The sequence below is a fragment of the Paramisgurnus dabryanus genome, chromosome 8, assembly GCF_030506205.2.
Source record: "Paramisgurnus dabryanus chromosome 8, PD_genome_1.1, whole genome shotgun sequence".
Lineage (NCBI taxonomy): Eukaryota > Metazoa > Chordata > Actinopteri > Cypriniformes > Cobitidae > Paramisgurnus > Paramisgurnus dabryanus.
The window spans coordinates 33,372,395-33,398,037 of NC_133344.1; the positions used below are offsets into that span (position 1 = coordinate 33,372,395).

A 25,643-nucleotide genomic window follows, 5' to 3' on the forward strand; every position below is an offset into this window, starting at 1 on the left:
AAATCCTGTGCTCTCTTCTACATAATGAAAGTAAATGAGGGCTGTGGCTGTCAAGCTCCAAGCAAAAAGCATCATTAAATGTGCAGCCAGGTATTTCCATAATAATATTCACCTTTTGTGTTCCACAGGGGAAAGTATGTCATACGGGTTTGGAATGAGGAACAATCCCTATAAAGGGCATAAACAAGTCGCTGTTCAGTTTGATCCTTGTAGTATGTGTTGTTACTCGACTCCCGTATCCAATTTTATCGGGTGGCAGATGATGTGAGCTTCATTGTCTGCATTTCCGTTGGTAGTAACCACAGTGCTTTTCTCTTTCATAGAGTTGAACTCTCAACTTTGTCACAACACCAGCAGTCTCTGTTGCTCATTTCATCTTAAATCACCACCTCCCATCGAAAATGAAACTTCCGGTTACTTTGTCGCTGCAAGTTGCTGTCAATGTGGACGCCCGTTTACCTCCCCAGTTACACCGGTGCAGTCTGTTTTTCAACTGCCAACAATCTCAGAATGTGAGAATCTTTGTGTGCCACTTGACACATCACACCACGTCCACCCACACAACCCCAAATTCCTCTTCCTCCTTCTTCCAAGTTAATACTTTCCTGACTTTTCTCACCAAATCCCTCACGGTCTCAAATCTCAGCTGAAGGTGAAGCATTTTGCTGTCATCCCAGATCACCAGCTGTCCCGGGCTTCATGCCATTCCATTTCAGGAAAAATAAAACCCTTTCTCTACCACCTTTCTGCTTAGCTGCTCATTTAGGGCAAAGTCATTTCACCGCTTGACTTCTGCAACTCTTTCTGTGTTTGCCTGCCTGCAGTTCTGGGATATTTAATGCTAACAAAGTTTCATTAGTAATCCATTATATGACAGCATTAATTATTTGCTAAAGGTATTTGCGAACTTTGGCGTTGTACCAAGAAGATGAATCTAGACTTACTTATTATATTAGAAATCTCTACTAATATAATGTCGATACGATCACATTTTAAACCATACATTTTCTACACAGAGGAGGTTAACTGCACATTACCGTAGTGGGGTTTGGAAATGTTGTGAGCGTTTCTTACACGTTTTAATTCAAATGCAGCACCAACAGCAAAGAGCTCGTGAGCGCGCATATGTGATGAGATGTGATATCAGGAGAAACCTCTGAGATAACATACGGTAAGCAAATTCATTTTCTTTTTACTTCATCTCATCTCATCTCAAAAACATCCGAGATATTGAAGACAGAGATCTTCTTTCTGTTTCTTATGGGCGGTCTGTTTGTTGTTTGCCACACGGAAACAAAATTTCCACCTGAAAAAGTTTTAAAACGCATCAACAATGGTGACCAAACCCTGCACAAAATCCAACATCGGCATCTGTCTCCTCACCGTTTTGTCCAGGTTTGTTATAAACTCAGGATGCATGTAAAGCGGATTCCGCTCATAATGGATATTCCTAGGACCAATTTATCAAAGGATCCAAGTTTGCTTTCTCACAGGCAGATGTAAATGCATCCCAAGCTCCTTTGGGAGATAAGAGGGGGCCGGACGGCACATTGTTTATTGGGAGTTGTGTTCAACATAAATCATCCGGCCACAAAGACAGAAAAGATAACTCACCTTTCACTTTGTTTTTCGTTGCGGCCTCTGAGAGCATAAAATGGAGAAGTGTGAAGATGAGACACAGGGATGAGGAAAGAGGGAGAGAAAGAAAAAGTGAGATTAATAAAGTGATTAAACGGGTCTTAAGGCAATACAACATGAAACAGTCCTCAAATTTAAAAAAATGCTGGGTTGGGTCAAAAACGGATGAAGCCGACCTGCTGGGTTGCAATTTAACCCATGCTGGGTTGTCTCAACCCACTGTTGGGTCAAATATAAACATTTTCTGGGTTAATTTGACCCAACGGCTGGGTTTGTCCTTTTTTGACCCAATGCTGTGTTGAAAAAGTTGCAAGTTGTTCATTTCGTATTTGTATGGTTTTACCCCAATGATAGTGTGTTTACAGGTGGGGCTCCATTATTGTTTTTTTTTAATCTTCACATTGTACGAATTTGTTAGCCATGTGCTGTATTTTCACAAGTCTGTAAACCAGATTTACATGATATTACTGTAATTACCAAATACAGTAGCCTACTGTTTTGTAAACTGTGTATATATAAATATTCAGTTAAATAATGTTAGAAAATTAAGCAAATTTGTTACAAAGTACAATACAAGATTGCATCCTGTGGCCATAAATCAGTGAATTTTAAGCCACTGATGGGCTTATTTATCTTTTTCAATTTTAATTTATATATATATATATATATATATATATATATATATATATATATATATATATATATATTAACTTTAATTAGATCGTGATTAATTGCATTAATTGCATGAATAAGCAATCATTCATTTATGCATTTAACTGAAACTATCTAATTGACTGCCAGCCGCGGTTAAAACATATTGCTTTTTTCAAATGTAATATGTTGTCCTCTCTTTTAAAGTTTGCTCATGTTTGAATGCATAAGCTTAATACTTTCATTATGCCTGACCTTCTGCTTTGCAAGCAGCCTGCCATAAACATTGCCTTGATGAGGAGCGTAAAAGACAATTTTATAGCATGCACCATCTGTATAGACTTCTTTACAGACCCAGCTGAATAATAATCGTATACAACCCTTCATTGTCAGCATGAATATGGAACATAAGCGCGCGAGGTGAGACTAAGAACTGAAATGACACTGAAACAATTTTAGTTACGCGATGGAAAATGACAGAAAAATCCCCCATAAATGCTTCTGCATTTTTCTACTTCCAGGCAATATATTCCAGTCCATGAATAATTTACCGGGAACGCTTCTTGACAACTTTTCCAACTTTGACAACATACAGTCAAATGTAGGGTAAAAAGTGCAGTTTATTTGCATGTGACACAACGACGCTAAAGTAAAAGAAGGACTCTGCAGAAATTGAATGAAGTTTTTTAAAAGTTAGTTGGCAAACAGTGGAAAGATTGTATGGAAAAATCACATTTAGTTACCTTAAATAAAAATGTACACAATGTACCTTCCAGAAGAAAGTTTTATTGCTCAAAATTTGCTCTTGCATACAGTAGCTCAAGAAAACGAGTCCTCGGTCCTTCTGTTTAAAAGCATGGCATTAACTTCAGTAGACATTGGGAGCCCTGCCCCCCCAAATCAGAAACAGCCCAATTGCCCCCCCAATATTTTATTTTTAAAAATATACATACATATAGCCCTAAATCTTTTGGTCCCCCCAATGTTTAAGATGTGGCCTTCACTAAAAAAAAATGAACTTTCACTTTTGCCAATTTTACTTAATTCTTTCATGTTGTGATAACAAAAAAAAATCAATTTAACAATGTGAACTTATTTTAATCTAGTTCATTCAACAAAAAAGTGTGTCTTATCAGATTTACTTAAAACTTGTTCAGCCAACATAAAATTGTTGCGTAAAAGTAACAGATTAATAAAACCAATACAGACTTGCATCTCATTGGCTGAGAATTTTGCAGTGAATTATGGGTAATTGTTGTTTTGGCAGAATTGTTGTACCCTCTTGCAGAAGTGTAGCACCATTAGATAGTTACCTGAGTAATAAGTGGCCAAGTATGAGTTAACTAACTTGTTCTGATATATTTTAGAACAAAACAAACAAACTACATTTTTATTTGTTGACTGCAAGGTATGTTGAGTTTACTTAAACTTATTTGTAAACTGAACTAAAGTATTGTTTGTTGAGATTACTTGGTTACGTGGAACTCGTTGACATAAGATTTATAATTAAACCCAACACTTCTTTTTTTTTTTGAGTGTCGCACCTAACCAAATCTATTTGTTGTTCAACGAATCTCATTACTATCTCAGGAAATGAACTGATCTCATCTACACAACAACTGTACAACAGCAATACATCTAAAATGACTTTTTTATAATAACCTTGAAGCCCCTTACGTGCGAAAGCAAAACCGAAGCACCACCACTGGGACAGCCAGAAATATGTTTCCATGTATTACACTGTGTATTGTCATTTAATTCTCCAAACAGCTATTTGGAGAACACTGTAATAAATTCTGTATATACTTGGATGTCCTATCGGTTAAAAAAAGCTTGTATACCTTGCATATCTGATAAAAAGTTACACCAGTGCTGCAGTTAAATACTCTTGACCCAGCACAAATTACGACTCTCATTCCTGAACCCCCGCATTGCTCAACCCACTATGAATTGGCACATTGGTCTAGAGTTTAACAAAGCAGTCACTGATTTTCAAACTCATTAATCTCTCTCATTCTTTCGCTTTAGCCAGCCCCCCAAACCCCCCGGTGAACATGGAAGTTATTAATCTATGAGTCTCCACACAGTGTCGAAATCTAATAGTGTTGACGAAGTCAGACTTCATGATAAGATTCTCCTCGCTGTACGTGGAAGAATGTCCAGTGAGGAATACCAATGGATAGAACGAATGCCCCTGATCGAATCCTACTTGATCCGATTTTGGAATTTCGAGTATGGGAATTAGTCTGAGCGACGAAGAACGAGAACTCGATAAATGACAAAGCCATAAAGAGGATCAATGCTGCGTGGTACAAAGACATATTCCCGAGGCTGTCTGTGAATGTGAATTATTAATAGTCCTGCTTGACACCTCACCTTAATCAAAGAAACATGAATTAGCTAATTACGCTTTATTGGATTTTTTCCATGTGAAATAGCAATTGCTCTTTCACGGTTTACGTTTAATTTGCTTTGGGAAATTCCTCCATGTCACACGCTGTCTGGATAAAGCTCATCCGTCAAGAAATATCTGGGTCATATTTTATCACAAAGACAAAAGGAAGAAAATTATCTTTTCCTTAAACTGTCGATCTGCACCAGGGTACTTGTGGGCCCTTTCTTCCTTTTAAATATTTACTGATATCCCCATCTTGAAATACCACAGTCTCAATAAGTATTCTTGTAAACACAGTCGATGAACAACAGAAAAGAAATCGGATTTATTGGAGCCATGCAATAGGTCTTAAAGTGACAGCAGCCAATAAAAACCTCTTATTTCTTTTTTATTCCTTTTAAGATTTATTGCACAATATCCCCCATAACCAAACCGTTTTTGTGCTATATCTCTTGAATAAGGTATCAATATTCATATTTGACCCTTTAAACTGTAAATCAGGAGATTTTTGGAATTGCGAAATTATTTGGAAATATATTGGAATTCACTAATAATTGCTTAAGTTTTCTTATTTATAGACACACTTGAACTTCTCATGAAAACTTTTCGCCTAATTCACAAAACACATGATTTGTTCTTATGCTACGTACACACCGAACACAGGGCTTCACGGTCCTCGCTCTAGATTACACGCGGGATTTAACTTCGTGTCATTCGAATTTTTCGCTCAACTTTAATATTTTTAACTTTGGGAAAAATGCGTTTGAGGCGAATAGCGTGTGTTTTCACAGCAATCGCGCCGCCCATTTCACGTCTTTGCATTGACGTTGTATGTAATCTACTCGCGCAAATCGTTGATAAATAAACAAACAGTTATACTTGTTCTCACGTATGAGTGTTCTACTTGAGTGGCTGTGTGCACAAGGTTGGTAATTTGCATAAAATTACACACCCAAACCACCTCCATATAAGCGCTAGTCCACAGAAAATTTTATAGGGAGCCGTCACAGAAGAAAAAGAGCTGGAAAATAAATCCATAATCATATTTATTATTGGTAAAGTTTCGTTTTGCTTTGCATTTTTACATTAAATAAAACATTACATAAGTATTGGATGTGTTAACAAATAGGACATTTAACTAATATGACAGAGACGTGCATTTGTATCTAAAATAAAACAGCCAGGAGATCAAGTAGTTGATGTTTGGAGTTCTCATTACATTTACATGACGTTTACATTAGGCATTAAGCAGACGCTTTCATATAGAGATTTAAAAAGTGAGGATGGAAAGTGTGAAGATTTGTCATTATGTGCATCTTCTTTACATGTGTAGAAAAAAAGTAGGCTATAATATAATGTATATAATAATAATATTAATAATAATAATAATAATAATTATAATAATTATAATAATTATAATAATATAGATCATGTATAATTATATATATATTACAGAAAATATTATAATATATAAATATAATCATGTTAATTTTACATATCAAGATTATTATAAACATTATAATTATAGACGGTTTCATCTGATGCACGTGATACACGTCTGGATCCGAACCTTACTTCCGGTTTCGTTTTGACTAGTTGCTAAACTGATCTCTTGAAAAAATGCCTCGTCTAAATTAACAAATGTTTTGGTTTCCTAGGTAATCTATGTGTTGTTTTTTGCTTGTTATATAAATAAACTACGTTTAAAGTACTTTGTTGTTATGTATTATTAGCAGAGTTTACCGGAAGTTACGTGCGGACCGCGACAGCCGCTTGTTTATGTTATTATTGCTGAAACCGTCTATAGCCTAATATTTGATTATAGCGTATGTGATATTTGCGTATGAGTGGTTTTATTTTTTTTATTTTTGCATACATTTAGAAGACATTTCGAAAGTTGACATTTGAAAGTTTTTATTGAATCATGATTTGTTCATGAAAACATCCGTATGCACATCTCACGTACAAATTTGTGCGTACGCATGCTTAATGAATGAGACCCATTGTCTTGACTTCAGTGCAAATAAAAAGAAAAATCAAAATAATTATTAAAAATCCAAAGGAAGTTTACTTTATGGTAGTTTTGCTGTATTTTAATAAAAGTTGCTTTTAATTAAAAGAACTGTAACAATGTATTTTTTTTTTGTTGAGAAATACACAAATAAACTAAAGCAACTCATTGGTATCCAAATGCATACTGTGCCAATAACAAGAACTGGGAAGGAACATACGCTTAATTGTCACTAATAAAATTCACAATGCACAAAATGTTAATAGTCCTAAAAAGAAGCTTTATTTCCCTAAATGCAAAAAATAATTGGAGATATCTTTTTATCTCTTTGTTTAGAGGTGTAATGTGATCGTGAGACTCTACCACACAACAGAAAAGTATTAAAATGGATGTACAATGGCAATTAGCAGGACTCCACTCCTGGATGTTCCTCTGGTGCTCTGCGGTGGGCTCTGTTAACCACAGTATCTCTCTCACCATCTCTCCTCCCATGTTCTTGGAGACTGAAATCCCTTCTCGTGCATTCATCTCTCTCTTTCTCTCCAGTGCTTCTCCTGGCAGGGCCTATTTCTGATACCTGCCTGCGGGCGATGCGAGGAGAAGGGGGGGAGGGAGTCGGTCCCCACGGTGATTAGTCTAACCAACCATGAGAAAGGGTTTGTCCTCCAAAGCAAAGAGAAACAGGCACTCTATAGACTCGCCCTCTGGTGAGCTCACCGGGCGAGCTGTGGATTCATACCTCACATTGCGAAACACTCAGAGTCCCCTGGGCTCTTTGGCTGCAACTGACCCCACGTCAAAAAGTAACCCATCATTCCCGAGCCAAAGGGATAAAACAAGAATCTATCAGGCAAACGCAGAAAAGCTTTTTGTGCAGAACAAGTTTTGGTATTTAATTCTTACAAGATGTCGATGATGCTGGTGTAAAAAACGATGTGGATCCCTGGTGCAGCATTCGCAAATAAAGCTGGCTAGAGACTAAATGTAAAAAACCTAAACATAGCCAGAGCCGGTGCCCTGTCTGGCCGCTGTGCCTCAAACTTTCTGCAGTATTGCAAGAATTTGGAGCTTTCCCTGGAGACACGACCTGCTAGAGTAACAGAAATCAGCAGTCGGCCGGTGTCCACTTTAGATCCTCTCAGCCTTGATAACACAGAGAGTCTGGAGCAGAGAAGATAGAAAACTCCCAATGTGTTTCGTATTAGGACATTCAGATCCCTGAATATGAGGGTGATGTTTATGTATCAGTACATTTTCCGGCAGCAAAAACCACATTTGATCAAAATGAAACATCATATCTTGTTCCAAACACATTTTGATGATTAGTATTCAAACGGTAACAAAGATTTTTCCATTTTCTGGCTGCAAGTATGCTGAGTGTCACTACCATAGTACGTATGTTTAACACTTAGGGTTAAAAAGCTTCGAATCCATAAATATAAGCAATATTAATAGCGATATATAGCAAGCGACACTAACAACGTGCTATTTCTGTCCTTATTGTTACCCCAGGGGAAAAGTCAGCTGATATTATAAGCTTGCCCAGAACCGATGTCAAGCAGAGCAGCAGTTTTCAACCCACAACATCCTCGACTACGTGATGTGACAGTCTGCTCAATGTCACCCCATGCTGTCCTCCTCACCTGTGGCCAACGGCATGTGAATAATTCAACATCTCTGTATTATTAATGAAGAATGAGCTGTAAGTAATGGCCGATGCCCAAGGCCATTTACAGTGACAACGGCGAACACAATTCCAAGAGCCGAAGAAACCCCATACAAATACCTCGCCGGCTCCCACGGGAACGCTTAACGCCCCGCACGTTTGCCGCTTTTTATTTCCCGCATTATCATTGCTAGACTTGCGCTTAAAGGCCAGATTGAAATGAATGAATTGGTAAAGGTTACAGCTAAATTATGTGCCTGCGAGTCACAATGAAAGGACAGTCACATTCTAGTAGAAAATTTCCAGGAAGTCTTTTTCAGTAAGCAAAAGTAATATTTACAACTGAAGCAAAAGCCAACAGTGACGAATGTGGGGAAAAGGTGCGATAGAAAGCATTATTTGAAAATACAATTGTTCCTGATTAAATTTGCTAAATGTCAAACTGGATAACGTTTGTACATCGTGTTTCTAAATGATGAGCTGCTCAGATATGGTGTGATACTGGACCAGATCTGGCCCACACTTGAGCCAAATCAACATAAAGGCATACATATCTGGTCTGGAGGTGGCCTAGTGCAGGTGCGGATGTGTAAAAACTGACAAAAGTCACTGGCCGAAGTCAGTTGTGCGGATCTAGCACAGAACTTATGAATGGTCAAGGCCAGATCTGGGCCAGATGATTTTTGCTATCTGGGCAGTGGCGGCTCGTGACTGCTCATCCGAGGGGCGCTTATTCAAAATATTACATTTACAGTTAGCGTCATGTGTGCTGTGTTTTCAAAATATGTGTTTGTTGCGTCATGTGAACCATGTGCATCACGTGTTTTGTCAAAATAAGTGCCTGCTGCACACGCGTCAAAACCGTTTATGATAAAAGAGACACTTACGGTCACAAAATACACTCAAGACACTCCCTTAACAGTAAACTCTGATTACACATGAGATTATGTGAGTATCTGGCAAACGCGAGCGTCTCTTTTATCATAAACCTTTTAGACGTGTCTGCAGCAGGCACTTATTTTGACAAGACATGTGATGCACAGGATCTCTAGATTTGCAGAACACATATTTTGAAAAAAAGGAACCACACACATGACGGACTACATACATGCTGTGACAAACTTCGCATCGAGCGCCCTCAAAAAAAGAAGTCACTGGCCGCCACTTTATCTAGGATAGCATTCGAAAGGATATTTTACGATAGGGCTATGCTAGTTGACAATGTAAACAATTGCTAATCGCTATGCTAGTTCACAATGTAAATTATAGCACAGAAACTGGTTTGCCTAATAATTAGTCATGCAAGGGTGATAGTTATGGTCAGTTTGTAGTTCATATTTTGTAATTGTTGCCCATTCACTGTTCTCAGTTCAGCGAAAGCAATGTGACCATTAAATGTGTCTGGACACCTCTGTTAGCATTAATAATTGCCTGGTAATGATTTGTGTGGTTAAATCGCTTCTCTTGTTCATTCAGATAACATTAAGGCTGTTTCAAACTGGCAGATTACTGCGATACCGGGCTGCAGCTTGCCTGAAAAACCTGTAATGTGAAAGCTGTCATGCAAAGCCGGGAGTGCACTGGGGGAACTGAACCCGGGACTACCTTAAAGAGGTGGTCTGAGCTCGGTTGCAATGGAACTGTGGCACGGTTCGCGTGAATCGGACTCAAGTGCACACTTGTCCAGGAAGCAAAATAAACTGCGCATACTGCACGTTTTAGCCAGTGACATTGATCATTTGTTTCCACAACACACGATTGCCATGACCCTGAAGATTTCTGCATTCCAAAACATATGCACAGCTATCTCTGCCATGCATGATAACACCAACATATTAAAAAAACGAATAATATGTTGAGTCGCATTGTAATTTACATCCTCTTGTACGCGCGTGTTGGTGATGACGTGAGATTACGCAATTGGGCAGGTTCGATAGAATCAAATGAGTGTGAAACCAGACCAACACTGCAGGGGGCGCCGGCAACATTCGCACTGCGGCTCTGAAGGCAGTAAACGAGTCCAATGTTAATGAGTAATGATAATACAAAAGGTTCAAACCCCAAAGTAAACGATGACGCGAGTTATCGTCTCCAACGTAAATCTCTTTTCTTGGACTACAACAAACACACGGATTGTAGGCAACAGTTTACTTCCTGGGATTGGTGATGTAGACAAGACCGACATTATCAGAATTCCTCCAGTTTGGACTCACAGCCTGTAAGTTAACTCCTGTTAGCAATGCATTGTGGGCGAACCTTTAAACATAGTAAGGAGCGTCACATTTCCTGCTGACGTCAGAGGTATTCAGGCCAATCACAACGTACAGATTAGCTGGCCAATCAGGGACACAGCGCTTTTTAAATCAGTGTGTTTCAGGAGGGGGTGAAATCTGGAGCTACAAAAATGTGCGATATGTTTAACTATAAACCACGCAAACACATTGTATTATACAAAATACACAAAATAACATAGTTTTTTAGCAATGAAATAGGTGCTCTTTAAGGATCCTAACCGTCAATCCAGATACATCATTGTGTTTTACCATTAGTGTAATTTATATCGCACATCAAAAGTGTCTGTATATTGTGACACCCAAGTGTTAAAAGAGATCAAGTTTTAAAGGTTGTTTAATTTAAGAGATTGAAACTACTCCCACTTTTCACTCCAATGCCTACGGCCCAGTTTCTGCCTCCACCTCCAAACACAACCCAAGTTTTGAAGACCCTGGCTTTTATTCGACACATGGTTGGAGCATCAGCAGCTTTGACATTAAGCTCCCTTTGCATGCATCCCTGAAGCACACAGCATGCAGATAAGAGAGAGCCTGCAGGTAATGGAGTATTCAACCTTCTGCAGTCCTTATCTGACACCTCCCTAGAGGACTGACGGCCTGTCAGCACTGCATCTACCGTTCACCTCCGACTTGTGTCTACAACACTGATGACATTTGCTGTCGTGTGTACATACACAAGTAAACCGTGTTCAGAAGTGCTGATCGGCTGATGCTGGGTGGAGCCGCGTGCTGCTTTAAAGCTGCAATATGTAACTTTATCGCCATCTCTGTTGGAAACATGAAATTGCATGTACATTTTCTTCATGCGCATTAAAGTCAAATGAAATCACACTAAGATTATTTGAGAAATTGTATTTTCAAGAACCCACAGAACATAAAAATCCAGGTACATTTGGTCGCAGGAATTCAATCCATCTATTTTCATGTTTCGAGTCATCTCATGTCATTGTGACCTTCTCAAAGTCAGTGCCCTAAATCGGTTTTCATCCATGTACGCTGTGACCTTTCCAGCTTGGAGGCTTTTAGCCTTACGGTACCTACAGCACCATACAGCTCCACCACCTGTCTCAAAACCACAGTCTGATGGAGAGCTAATGCTTCTGAGATCAGCCAAGCTCATTCGCACCCTCGAAGGCGCTCCATGGCATTTGTTTATTCAACCTTCTGAAATTCAGCTCAATAAACGGAGAAGGGTGTTATGACACCTTATGGCACGATACGATGATATGATGGCACAAGTGCCTGAGTGAACCGCTGGTCTCATTTGACAAGCTATTAGTTTTGCTCTCTTTGTTAAAAGGACAGTGGAAATGAAAAAAATAAATGATATTTGATCAACAAATGAGACTAAATTAGGATGGATATCTCACAAACAGAAGATGGATTTTTTAAGGCACAGATAGACAGATAAGATTGATAGCGATGGTATACAGTATGTTATATATAGACAAATCTATATTACAACACAAATCCCTATAGTTTGGGCACTGAACAGATTATGATACAATAGGACACTGTTCAGATATCTGAACCAAATAAACAGATTGATTTGTTTAATACAGCACAGCAGGGAAAACAGCCAATCAGTGTTATCATTAAGGAAGGAAGTGGATGTTTTTTCAAACAAATCCATAAATATCGCAATTAGCAAAGCATAGTGAACAATTACAGCATAACGGATTAGATTGCATCTTACAGTGCATTAAAAATAATATTATAGAGCGTTTAGTCTTTTCCTCGGCACTCTGACTTACATTTCAAAACCACCAAAATAAATGTGTTGACTAACTTTTATGTCACACAATTATATAAATTAATTTGCCATATTTGCATCATATTTACATCCACAACTAATAATGCCACAACAACTGCATTATGTTATAAAATTAAAGTAATTTTAAATCCATAAAGTATATAAACAATGAAAATGACAACAGTCACGTTATTGATTTTAATGCTCAACGCTGCAAAAGCATTATTTCTGTAACACTTTTTGTTTATTTTCAACTTTTTATTTTAATTGCAAATATAAAACTTTAAAAATATGTTTAAATAAAATTATTAGAGGAACACATTTTTGCACTAAATTGGACCTCATATGTGACTGTGTGTGAGCATGTGATTCAGTGCCCCGTGAACTCTGGCGTTATAACTTCGAGACCTCACATTTTGAACCATATACACTTTCTACACAGCGGAGGTTAATGTTGTGAAAGTTTCTGACGACGTCTTTATTCTTCAGATTGCAAAATGCATAAGTAAGGAACCCATGACCACGCAGATGCTGATGACATCTGCGCCTGCGCTGATGCGCCTTCAGTGCCTTCCTTATGAATAAAGTGACATGTAATAAGATCAAAAACCTATAAAAACGCCGCAAATCTCTAAAAAATAACAAAGTTGCCGCACAGAACTGATAATATAGTGCATATTAAACAGATAAAAAGACAAGTAACAAATTAATGGATTCTTTGATTTGGAGGTTGCATGCAAAATACATTTGGCTCCAATTTTTTTTGAAAGGGCATTACACCTCTGCTGATAGATATCATTGACCCCATCCTTGGATTTCTATTGTTTCACAAACTTTTTGTCACATACGATTTTTTTAAAGCAAAACTAGTTTTGACTTCTTCACAGTAGCTTTTGTACTACCGATTCCTTTCATGAATTGTTTAAAGATTAAGCCAAAAATTTTAATTCTTGACTTTTTTGCCTGTCTTCATAATGTTTGCAAAAAAAACAAACTGAAAATGAAAGGATTAAAGAGTTGTATTTAAGCCACTGTCTGCATGAACTGCATTTAAAAATCAAATCACTTTATTGTCACATCACCAGTAGCACATGTGGTGAGTGAAAGTCGCATGCTCCAGAGTGCAGAATATAATAGGACACACTTTTACGTAATATACATTATACACAGATGTACAAAATATACATTGAAGATATACACAATATACACATAATATAATAATAATGGTTGTTTTTATAAATTATTTGATGCATAAAAAACTAATTTGTATAATGCCCTGGTCCTTTACAACACCCATAATTATAAGCACCCTGTGGCTACCTTTAGCTATGGCGCTGATCAGAGTTAAATTTGCAATAAATCTACAGGTACATTGTGATACACAATGATAGTTACTACAACATCTATTTAGTATTCTGTTTCCTTGTTGTGATGTTCCTCTTGGCGTTTAGATCAACAAAAATGTTGTTTCATGCCAAAACCTCATAATACGACTACAGTATATCAGATTCCAAATGTGCCTCAGAAGTCCATCGCTCACATTCAGCGCTTATGCTTTGATACAGCGTCAACCATAAATCTCTCGTTTAATTTTCCTCCAAGAGACAAAATCAGAAAACCGGTCAAAACACACATAGGTCAGTTTTCTCGAAACAGATTAAACCAAGTACTCGTGTAAGCAGCAGATTCATTGTAGAAAGACTATTGACAGCGTAATTTAATCCAGGACTAAGATTAATCTATGTCTGAGAAAGCACCACTTTGAAGTTCATGCACTGATGTGGACGTGTGGAGCAGACCGGCTCTGTTCCCTGTGGGGTTTCCAGACAAACAATTTCTTATGTCATGCTTCTGTGAGCACACATCTACTATGTACTTTTGGCATACGCTGCAGGCGGCAAACACGCTGAAAGGCAACCGGTGTTGATCCCACTGAGACAGAGGTGTTGGGCGTTCGTGCGAAGTGAGTTGGGCTACGTCCAAATTCAGGTGTAAGCATTTTTTTTCTAAGTAGTTTTCTGATGTTTTCTTTTTCATTGTGGAAGTGATTTATTTTAGGTACAGAAGAAAACGGAGGCTATGTATAGAAACTTTCTAAAGCTTGCTCTCTTAAATAAACGCCCTATAGGGATGAAAGTCCTCGGCTAAACTACTGCTCCTTCTGATGCTGAGAATAAAAGTTCAAATAAAATAAACTATTTTATGAGGTTTGTAGGTAAAATCACGGTATATTCATATTTTATAGAGCTTTGAGAATCATTCATTAGGTAAGCCCATCTTAATGGATACTCGAAGCCTTCGCATTGGCTTATGCCTCCCTTAATGAGCAGTGCCCGCTTGGTGTTAAATCTCACTTTACGCGAGGAATGGCGTCATCGTTTGCATTGTCTACATGGATTTCTATTTTAGACATTTGTGATGAGGCCGGCTGGTCCTCGCCATCCACATTTGTCAGATTTTACAGCTTAGACATCCCTGCCTTGCAATCGCAGGTTCTGTCAGCCTGATCACGTATGTATGCATTCACGGTGCGCTTGGACAACCCACCTGTATGCTTGCTATTTATGTTTATCTGTATACGAGGATAACTTACCCGTATGCGTGTTATTTTGTTTATATGATGCTTACACTTGTGATTCATGTTAAGCTCAAATATACTGGAAAAATAGGGCCCTGTTCGGCATTTGGCGAGTAAGGCACTTCAGTCCGTTATATGCATGCGTGAGAGGATATGTTCCCCGTGGCGCCAGCTACTGACCCAATGCGAAGTGAACCGTATTGAAAAGGAATGATAAGGTTACTCACGTAACCATGGTTCCTTGAACGGGAACAAGCATTGCTTAGCTGGCCGTTCTTAAAACGTCACGCAACGAGAGTTATTTCACTGCGTGCTTCAGTTGAATAGTGAGCTACGGCATTCGACCCAGACTCATATAGGGTGAAACCTCACCCCTTTCGCGGGCTCAAACGCCATTGGTCTGTCATTTTTACAGATGTTAACCAAAAGGCGTCAATCGCGAAGTAAACAGGAGTTTCCCCCATAGCGTCAGCTACTGATGCAGTGCTCATTCCTGTTATTTCAGGGAACCAGGGTTACGTGAGTAACCTTAAAGTTGTTTTACACATGAAAACATGTTATATTGCGCACTGTAAACACAATCAAAGCTTCAAAACACAGGAACAACGGGAACTTTAAAGAAGAACATTTTCTGGAAGGCATTCAAGTTTTATTCAAATCATAAAAACATCTGGGGCTGGCTGGCAACTTTAAAAAAAAAAACGCTGGCAGGGAAAGAGTTCAGAGAAAAATTTTTCCTGCCAATGACGCTTTCCTGACAAGTTTTTAAGGTAATATGTAATTCTGCTATTATCCACTTATCCATCTTACCCAATTTCTAAAAAACGGAAGCAAAAAACTAATTTAACAACATTTTAAACTACGTGTATGTTATTATAATCATTCTGAATCTGATTTCTAACAAAATTCCTTTACAAAAATTCAATTATTCCAGCTTTATGTTCAAAATTTGGTATTTTTGTAAAAAACTTTCCATTTTTAAGAGGTTATAAAAAGAGATCAAATGAAGATAGGATATAACATCTTTTTTTCCCCGTTTTGTTTGTTTGTTTAAAAGCAGATGGTCTGTTCTTTCATTTGATATATTGTATTGTTGTTAACACTTTACAATAAGCTTCATTAATTAACATTAGTTGTACCACTGGTCTGTTGAATGCTGTATTCTGATTGGCTGAGAAATGTTCGGTGGGTATGCATTAATTTCTGATAACCGCACATCTAACTTGTCAAATGTCTTAAAAATAGGCACCAGAGCAATGTTTGTGGTAACCGTGGTATAAGAGGAATAATTGACTCCGGTCCTTTGAATTATTTGAAAATAATGCCCACCTGCGGTGTAACGGCACTCCGCTTCGCGTCCTGATGCATTGCACCTTGGGTGTGCATTATTTTCGTACAATTCAATGGCCCGTCGTCAATTATTCCTTACTTAACTACATTAGTTAACATGAACTAATAATAAACTGCCCTTATACAGCATTTATTAATCTTTGTTAAAGTTAATTTCAACAATTACTAATACTTTTTTTAAAATCTTGTTAACGTTAGTTAATTCACTGTGAACTAACACATGGTAATGAGTTAAGTTGAGCCAATTTTTTTTAACATGCGCACAAATTGGCAAGCGCCTCACATGTTTCCTCCCCGAGATAATCATCAACCTTTATTGATTGATGATTGGTTCTTTTAACTAAAAGGTGCGGCCTCCGTCACCATGCAGCCTTATCGAGCATTGCATTGTCCCCAGTTCATAGCACTGGAGCGCTCAATCTTATTATATCCAATATCTTTAATGTAATTCAAGATTTGTATATTGTTCAGTGTTTCAATGGGGAAAATCATGACCAGTTGTAAATATGCCATATGTGAGATCGGTCATTCAATATTTCGTTAACACTTAACTTAAAAACAAGGTTGTATTTGTTAACATTAGTAAATGCATTGGCTAACATGAAGTAGCAATAAGAAATACAGCTCTTATGCATTTATAAATCTTTGTTAATGTTTCTTAATGCCAATACAAGTATTCATGTTAGTTCATATTGCATTAACTAACAGGGACATGCACAGGGGGGTTGCTCAGGTTGCCCGGGCAACTGCCCATATGCCCTTCTCGACTCAAGTTGCCCTTCCGAGGTGGAAAAAAATAAATTGTACTTTTACTTCGTTTACAGCATGCAGCGTTCCTTCTTTACTGTATTTTAATTATTTACGAAATTTGTATTTTATTTTAAAATTGCTATCTTGTGTTTCTGGCGCATTCGCGAATGAATGACTCGTTTGAGTCGATTCCTTACAAAGTGTTGCAAATAAACAAGTCTTTTGAGTCGATTCTTTACAAAGCGAATGGGCCAAACGTTTTAAAACGGTTCGCGAATCAGTTTGAATGAATTGTTCAGATCGCTGCAAAAACGGAATCGTCCGAAGCTGTTTTACTCGTAACCTATGTAGAAACACGCAGAATATTACCAGTGTTGGGTGATGTTGAAATGAATTTACCAATCTTTTAACTAAAAGCAAAACTTCACACATGTACCCGCCATTACATACACGCGACCTGTTCATCGTCAGACACAGTTAAACGCGTGCAACCTCCAGAAGCATTGTAGCACAGATTGAAGAAAATCCATCGATGATTGACGTCTGATTCGCTGTATACTGTACTGTATGATGTAAGTGATTCTCAAAAAACACACGTGACATGACAACGTAAGAAAACATGAGTTTTGACTCAAATCATTTTTATGTAAGTGAAAACTGTCAATGTCCTCAGACCATAGGAGATTTCTAACTTTATACATTTGCAAAACTGTTGTCAGTTTACTTGTCGTATATTTCAGCTATAAGCTACATCAACATTGAGACTAGAGTTAATTTGTTAATTTGAAATGCTTTTCTATTCTGTGTTTGTATTCTTTTTTCTGTACTGTTTGTGTATGTTGCAGTTTTACACAGACTGTAGAAGTGCCCTTCATAAGTATTCTTCTGTTTGTTGTGGAGTCAAGAAATGTCTAAACATTAAAAGATGAACATGAGACAAAAGTACAGAATCTGTCACATTATTTTTTTTTTAATGGTCACTGAGCTGTGTCCTGATTGTTTACAGATGAAAAGCATAAAATGTAGGATCAGTTTGATTCACTTATTTGCATTTGTGTACAACACACATAGGTCAGCATTTAATGCTGTTGTTCTTTGTTGTTAAAGCATGTATGTGTTGAAACATAAACAAAGGTTAATAAAATGTGACATTGTAAACTTCTGACATACTGATATTTATCTTACCAATTTTTGGTCTCCACAGCAAACAGAAAAATCTTAAAAAAGAAAAAAATAGGGGGGGGGCCCTTTTTTTAGGTCAGAGCAACTGCCCCTAAAAATTCCTGTGCACGTCCCTGTTAACTAATGTTAACAGTTCCAACATTTGATTTTAAAAATCTATTTGTAATAAATGCTACAGAAGTATTGCTTATTGTTAGTTCATATTAGCTAATGTTAGCAAACACAAACTTATTGTAATGTGTTACCAAGATTTGTTCTCCGGGTCTCCAGAGAGCCAATGAGTATGGAAGAGCAAAGCATCAAACACTAGCAAAGACAAAAAGAAACTTCCAGAAGAAGAAACTCATCAAGTTGATTCTGAAATTGAAAGAGCACAAGTTCAAGAAACTCATCACGTTTAACTCAAACAAGGTCAATGTGATGCTTTACTCCAAAAATGACATCAGCTTGTGGTCTCAATTGTCTTGCGGGCGGCAAAAACCGAGAGGACAGTTAGGTGAGTCTCAAGGTCTCACGTTTAATGGCCAGACCCCGTAGAGTACCAGCGGATCGGTCTGTGAGTGAGCCAACAAACATACCATCTGATAACAAGCGTTATTATTTGGCCCTGCGTGTGGAGACTGGGTCTCAGCGGCCAATGGGCTCCGACGCATAGCAACCACTTAACTGGGCCCTGGGAATCCAAGGCAACTGCACGCCTCGCTAACACCCTTGTTGACAGGACGATTCCCAATAACTCAATTTCCGGCCCAGTAATTTACTCGCGGTCCCCTGTGCCTCCTGTGCTCAAAACAGCAGATATATCGGGCAAACAAGGACTGACAACTTTTTGTTTACATAGGCTGCTTTATTTGTTAGTGTGAATATTTATGAATGTCCTTCGGGGTTGGTGCTGCTAAATTACAGAAGGCTCTTAAAAGCGGGGATCTCGAGCGCTTGTTTTGTACATGTGCAGACTCGATCCGAGTCCACAGAGAGAGCTAAACTCAAGCACCCCTCCCCAACGAAAGCATTTGTCATTTGGACGTCCCGCACACGTTCTTAACGGCATGGGTTATTACAGATTTCAGTAGACTCTTATAACCATGCGGTTGCGGTCATCAATAACAATCTCAGGATAAATTGCAGAATGAAAGTAAGACTGCGAGGCCATAGATTCAAGGTCAATAAAAAACCCATGCTGTGCAGTTACCCTCATAGTGGCTCACAAGAGACGCATGCTGACAGCTAACAATTACATCCCACATGCAACTAATACTGCGACGCGTCAAGCCACGTCAGTCAGCGTGACAAACGCAAACCAAAATTGGCTTGCTCTCCATAAAATAAAGGAAAAGTGGTTTGTCGCATTATATTGTCTGTGTGGGAAGGGAAAGGTTATGGAGTGGAATTGTAACAGGGCATTTGTAACACATTCAATTCATTTAGTTCATCACAAATACGACCGATGACATTGAGCCGAATTTTTTGCATGAAAATATGAATTGACAGAAATACAATTTCTGAATGTCTACCATATTTCTTCTGCTACATTTTTATGTAAGGTAGATATTAAAATAAATGTTTTAAATGCTGGTCAAGATGGTAAAACAGAACATCAATAAGAAATGTAACTAGTGAAGCTTATTGACCAGGGAAATCAATTTGTTTAAAGGTGCACTGTGTAGATTTTAGTGTCGAGGTTGTAAATTGCTACCAATCCACCGCTCATCCCTCCCTTTCGAAACACATATGAAAAGCTATGAGCGTTCAAAACTAATCAAAATGCACTCAATAAAGAAGTTTGTCCATTAAGGGCTACTGTATAACTATAATATAGTAATTTATATTATATTGCATTTCTGTCCTAATATCCTCCAAAAAATTATCACATTGCACCTTAAAGCTGTCTTGTTAAGTAGGCCTGTTGGGCACACAAGCATACCAAATTTGTTTACATTTCATTTACAGTACATTTATGCATTTGGCAGATGCTTTAATCCAGAGCGACTTACACTGCATTCATGCTACACATTTTATGCACTGGTGTGTTTCCTGGGATTCGAGCCCACAGCCAGTTGAGCTGCAGGAACGCTATGCAAATTCACCAGCATAACACCATTTTAAATAATTATCTCGTTCCTAAGTTTTTGTTTTAAACACACAGGAGGTTTGGATCCACAGCTTTATGTGATTATTTTGCTGCTGATTATTTTGTACTGTTTTACTTTTTGTTAATCGGATTTGTTGTATGTGGCATTAGGCATTTGTAAAAATGTCATGCTGTCAATTGAAACCGAATCTGTGATAATCTTAACAGGGCAACCTGGCTCATTTACACTTTGAAGTTTATGTAAGTCACTGACGGCAAAAACGAGCACGTGGATAGGTACCAGATATGATGGTCAAAATATGGTCCCAAGCCGCCACTGGGGCAGTACCCTTTAAAATAGTAGGGGTGCGCGGGGGAAAAACTAATGTGGGGTTCGTTGTAACACGGACTGTTTACATTGTTAAACAAGGTTGAGAGTTTTGTTTTTCCGGTATTGTTTTCACACTGCCAAAAGACGAACTCCCACAAATTATTGGAAATGTATAATGTTTTTCCAGAGAGTTTTTGATGAACGAGTGTTTTGGTGGCATGTAAGTAAATTTTTTCATCATATGTTTTTTTCGGTTTCTAAGTTGGGTGTGTAAGATACCAAATCCAGTGCTATGTCATATTAATCAGTGTCTTGTTGACTAAAACATAGCATCGTTTTGAAATATGTCTGCAGCTCTTAGCAACTTTTTTGGTGGGCGCTGTGTTACAACTAACCCTTCAGCACTTACAGTACGATATGAAAACCGCTAACGTTAGCGTAATTCTTGCCGTTGTTTTAAAAAGGCTACACACGAATGATTGCTGGCTGCCAACAAAATAAACGTGTAAATAAATGTTATCAAAAATCTTGTTCATACCTTTAATATTAATTGAATAAGGACACTTCAAAGATTGAAATCATAATAATATGAATGGCTAAAATCAGACTTTGATGCTCACTAGCTCAGAATTTGATTTTGAAACTGTAGTTTGGTTATTACAGACTGGGTCACATATAAAACAATTTTTTATCATAATTGTGCTGCCATTTATAATCCATTTATAATTGAACTATTGTTAGAAAAGGGCTGGATGAATGAAAACAGTGTGGATAGCTGTCTATTATAGACAGATATATAAACAATATCCACTCCAAGTATATAGACAAAATACTATTGAAATATTTGCCTGCAAACTTAATTTTTAGCAAGTGTTACAACTAACCCCCTACCTGTTACAATTAACCCCACCTATGGGGTAAGTTTTAACGTTTGCACTTCTGTCACGTTTGGTGTAATTGTCCAAGAATGGTAAGTACTAGAAACAAACTTCAAATGTTCATTTGTAGCAGAGATGTGTGTGTTGCTTATATAATGAATCAAACTCAAATATTTTTTGAATGATTGAGCCGAAACCAAAAAGCGTTAGGTTGTGCCCCGCTCTCCCCTTTTATTTAGGTACAGATATGTATACATAATGTGTACCCTTGGTAAATTAATATGAACTCTATGTGTACATTTTTGTAAAGGTATCACGCCTAGGGACCATATTTTGGAAGGAAAAATATTTTAAAAATTGCAAGCGTTTTCTTAAAAATTATTTGATAATTATTACATAAATGCAGATTTGATGCTGTCAAAATAAAACCATTAAATCAGTAATATAAAAGATTCAAAGCATTGAATGTACAGAATAGCATACTTTTTTGCTTTTTTAATTTTCTATACATTTTGAAAACATATGTGTGAAGATCTACCCGTTGTATCCCACCTCCATCCCTTAACCAGGAACCCATCGCCAGTGAAGTCGTTCACAAACCCTTCTTCACTGTGTGAGTGCCCTGAGGGAGAAACCCACTCACCAAAACCCTTCTTCTCCATCTGAATAAGAAGAGGCTGTTTTTAATGGCTCAGAGCGCTTAGCATGGCAGCAGATGGGAGTCCAGTTGGCACAGCTCTCGTTATTGGAGCTTGAAGCCATCCTCCTTCCTTTAGCCACCTGTCCGGCAGGTCTAATGCCACCCCAGCACCTGGCCAAACCATTACATGTTACGATCAGGGTGCAGGATGGGCGGCATCGAGACTTCTTGCTTCATTTGTCTGATCAGTGAAGAGAAGAAGGGCCTAATGGCAGCATATGCAGTCACCTTTTCCAAAAAACTGATGTGTTTTGCAGTGATACTTTGCTATAGCAAATTTTCAACAAAGTTTTTGCATATTGCATCATTTTCATTTCTGGCTTACACTATCAACCGCAAATCCTCAAAGACCCAAATATGTCTAATATGAAGATTGGGATAAAATTGGACCGCTCAGACTAGGATCTCTCGTAACGTGTCTCTAAACATCAGACCGCAGACAGATATCATGAGTTGTGGAGGCTGACAGTGATCTGATGCGCTGTGACTGCACATTGTATAGACTGACAGTTGAGTCTGATCACTCATGAGAGCTCATTGGCTTGGGTAAGAGCTGATTCCAGCAGTATGTTCCAAACAGCCAGACTCTGAAATGAGACGCATCTAAAATGCTGACAATGCCAATGCACCATCCCATAATTACCGCCTAATTTAGATCCATAAACAGTCTTGGAAAAGAGCCAGTCTCCATCTTCTCAAATATACTTCCTACGTACGTACAAACGCATTCGACTGTTTCGTCATTTTTGTGGTGTCTTTGGTTGCCAAAAGAGAAGTTTATGGAGTCTGCTTTATTCGTTTATTTAAAAATAAAAATTAAAAATGGCATTTAAACAGGCAATGACTTAAAGGGTACCTCGACTATGAAGACTGATTTGCTTTAAAGATTTTTAAAAAATGTTAAATAAATCTTTGGTGTCCCCAGAGTACGTATGTGAAGTTTAAGCTCAAAATACCGCATATATAATTTATTATAGCAGGTTAAAATTGTCACAGCAAAATTAGCCGTTTTGAGGTGTGTCCTTTTAAATGCAAATGAGCTGATGAAATGCAAACATTGATCACCATAATGGTGCTTTGTTGAAATTGAAACTCAATTGTGTTGTCAAATATTTTCTCTCTCTCTTTCGCCGTGGTTGGATAGTGCAGATTAAGGGGCCGTATTATCCCCTTATGACATCACAAAGGGAGCCAAATTTCAATTAGCTAATTTTCACATGCTTGCAGAGATTGTTTGACAAAAACTTCACATTTTCTAGATTGATAGAAGCACTGAGGACCCAATTATAGCACTTAAACATGGAAAAGTCATGCTAATTTATATTTGCCTTCGACTACTAAAACCTGTTGCTAAAAACACATTCATTATTTTCCTTACTTTAAAAATCTCAACATGTAATACTCATTTAACTTATAGAGGCTAGGTGCTTTTTGTAATGGTTGAAATACGTAAGTTACCTACAAGTTTATGTTTTAAAGGGGCCATTCCTTGAAAATCTGTCTTTTTCCATAATTGGGTTCTCATTGCTTCTATCAACCTAGTTAATGTATAAAAGATCAACCCAGTAACTTAGTTTTGGTAAACCATTCTCTGCAAGCATGTGAAAAAATAGGTTATTAAAATTTAGCTCTCCTTATGATGTCATAAGGAGCTCTTATTATAATAATACCGCCCCTTAATCTGCACTATCACAGCCATTTAGTGCAAAAAGAAAGAGAGAGAGAAAATAATTCACAGCACAATTGAGTTTCAATTACAACAACCACCAATGTTTGCATTTCATCAGATCATTTGCATTTTAAAGGACACACCCAAAAAAGTTTTTGCTCACACCTACAAAGTGTCAATTTTAACATGTTATAATAAATTACCTGTATGGTATTTTGAGCTAAAATTTTGCATATGTACTCTGGGGACACCAACAATTTATTTTACATCTTAAAAAAGTCTTGTGACATGGCCCCTTTAAACAGAGACAGTGAATTTGTTTAAAAACTATTATTATGAGCTCAAATCCAAAAGGCGCTAAATGCCACCTAAATCAAAAGTGAGATAATGATATTAACTCAATGATCTCGGCACATATTATACATTCATTAAATACCTTTGCTTTAAATCCGCTTAATCCTAGCCTCAGGTCATTCATAAATACTGGTTTGTTGGCAGAATCTATTATGCGCTTGATAAATACACTTATTTACAAAAAACATGTCTGACACACTTAAAGGGTTTTGCATCTGAGCTTTTCATATGTACATATAAAATTGAGTAGCTATGGCTTTGAAAGGTTTGCTAAGTTTTGCTAAGCGTGAGAACATTATGGCTTGTAGTGTGCACTGTTGTGCATAAATTAACAAAAGCACCGTTTAAGAATGCAAACACCGTCATTCAAATGGTCTTCATCTGAGAAAATCTGAGACTGCCTGTGTCAAGCTAAAAATTGCTGATGTCCACATAGACAGAATTGTAGTTACGAGAACATCTCAGGAAAATATTGTTTTTCCTTGTCTCCAATGATTAACCACTATACATCCGAGACCTAGTGAAGCACACAATGGAAATAATACATTGCACATTTATCCAATAAACGCAAACAAAACACACACAAATTAAGACGAATGTTGCAATTTCTCACCCAACCCCTCTAGGGTTACAAGTTCCATTACTTAATTAGATACTTAACATACGCCACTTGCAAATATACCCGAGACAGAAAATGTATTTGGAGATGTACTGCATTGAGACACTACTGAGAAAATAAGTACAACGCTGCTAAACCGCAGATTTTTTTCCGGGCCGGTGATGCAATGGCCGTGGCAGTCGTGCAAACCATCTTCATTCATCACCGGTAACCTGTCGCTTTCACTCAGATTTTAGGCGATATCCGGTGCCAAGAACAAACATCCCATCTGTCACAAAGGCTTTGCCTCAGCAAACAGCCTCTCTCTCGACCTCATGATATGTCCGCAGGACTCAGAAAATATCAGTACAACATCCACCACCTGATATAAACTACAGGAAATGAAGTTGGGTGGACTATCGCAATACACACACACACAGACATGTATATATATAAAGCACATGTAGATATCAAAATGATACCGTCTTAGTAGAGAACCCCAAGGCACTTGAGTTATTTGGCCATTTGCATTTCCAAAAAAAGAAATTGAAACTGGACTACTGTGCTGGCACTAAAAAGACAATGCATTAACCTTTGATGCATTTCAACCTTTTTGCTGGTTATCATGGTCCCAGTTAACCCAGTCTGATGTCAAAAAATCCCTTTTCTTTATTGATGGACATTCAAAAGTAGTCTTACAGTATGTTCTTACAAAGTTAATACTGTATTTCACAAATGTAGATGTTTTGGCAGTGGCCAATTATTTTGAAGGCT

The 25,643-nt window shown here is 37.8% G+C and overlaps 1 protein-coding gene across 7 annotated transcripts in view; it reads right to left on the reverse strand.

Moving 5' to 3' along the window:
- cadm2b (cell adhesion molecule 2b) overlaps positions 1-25,643 on the reverse strand; it is a 251,426-nt gene that overhangs the window by 102,023 nt on the left and 123,760 nt on the right. For all 7 annotated transcript variants that reach the window (XM_065281609.2, XM_065281607.2, XM_065281604.2 and 4 more), the window contains one exon: positions 1,615-1,641. In XM_065281609.2, the coding sequence (XP_065137681.1) occupies positions 1,615-1,641 (27 nt within the window). The remainder of the gene's footprint in view (positions 1-1,614; positions 1,642-25,643) is intronic.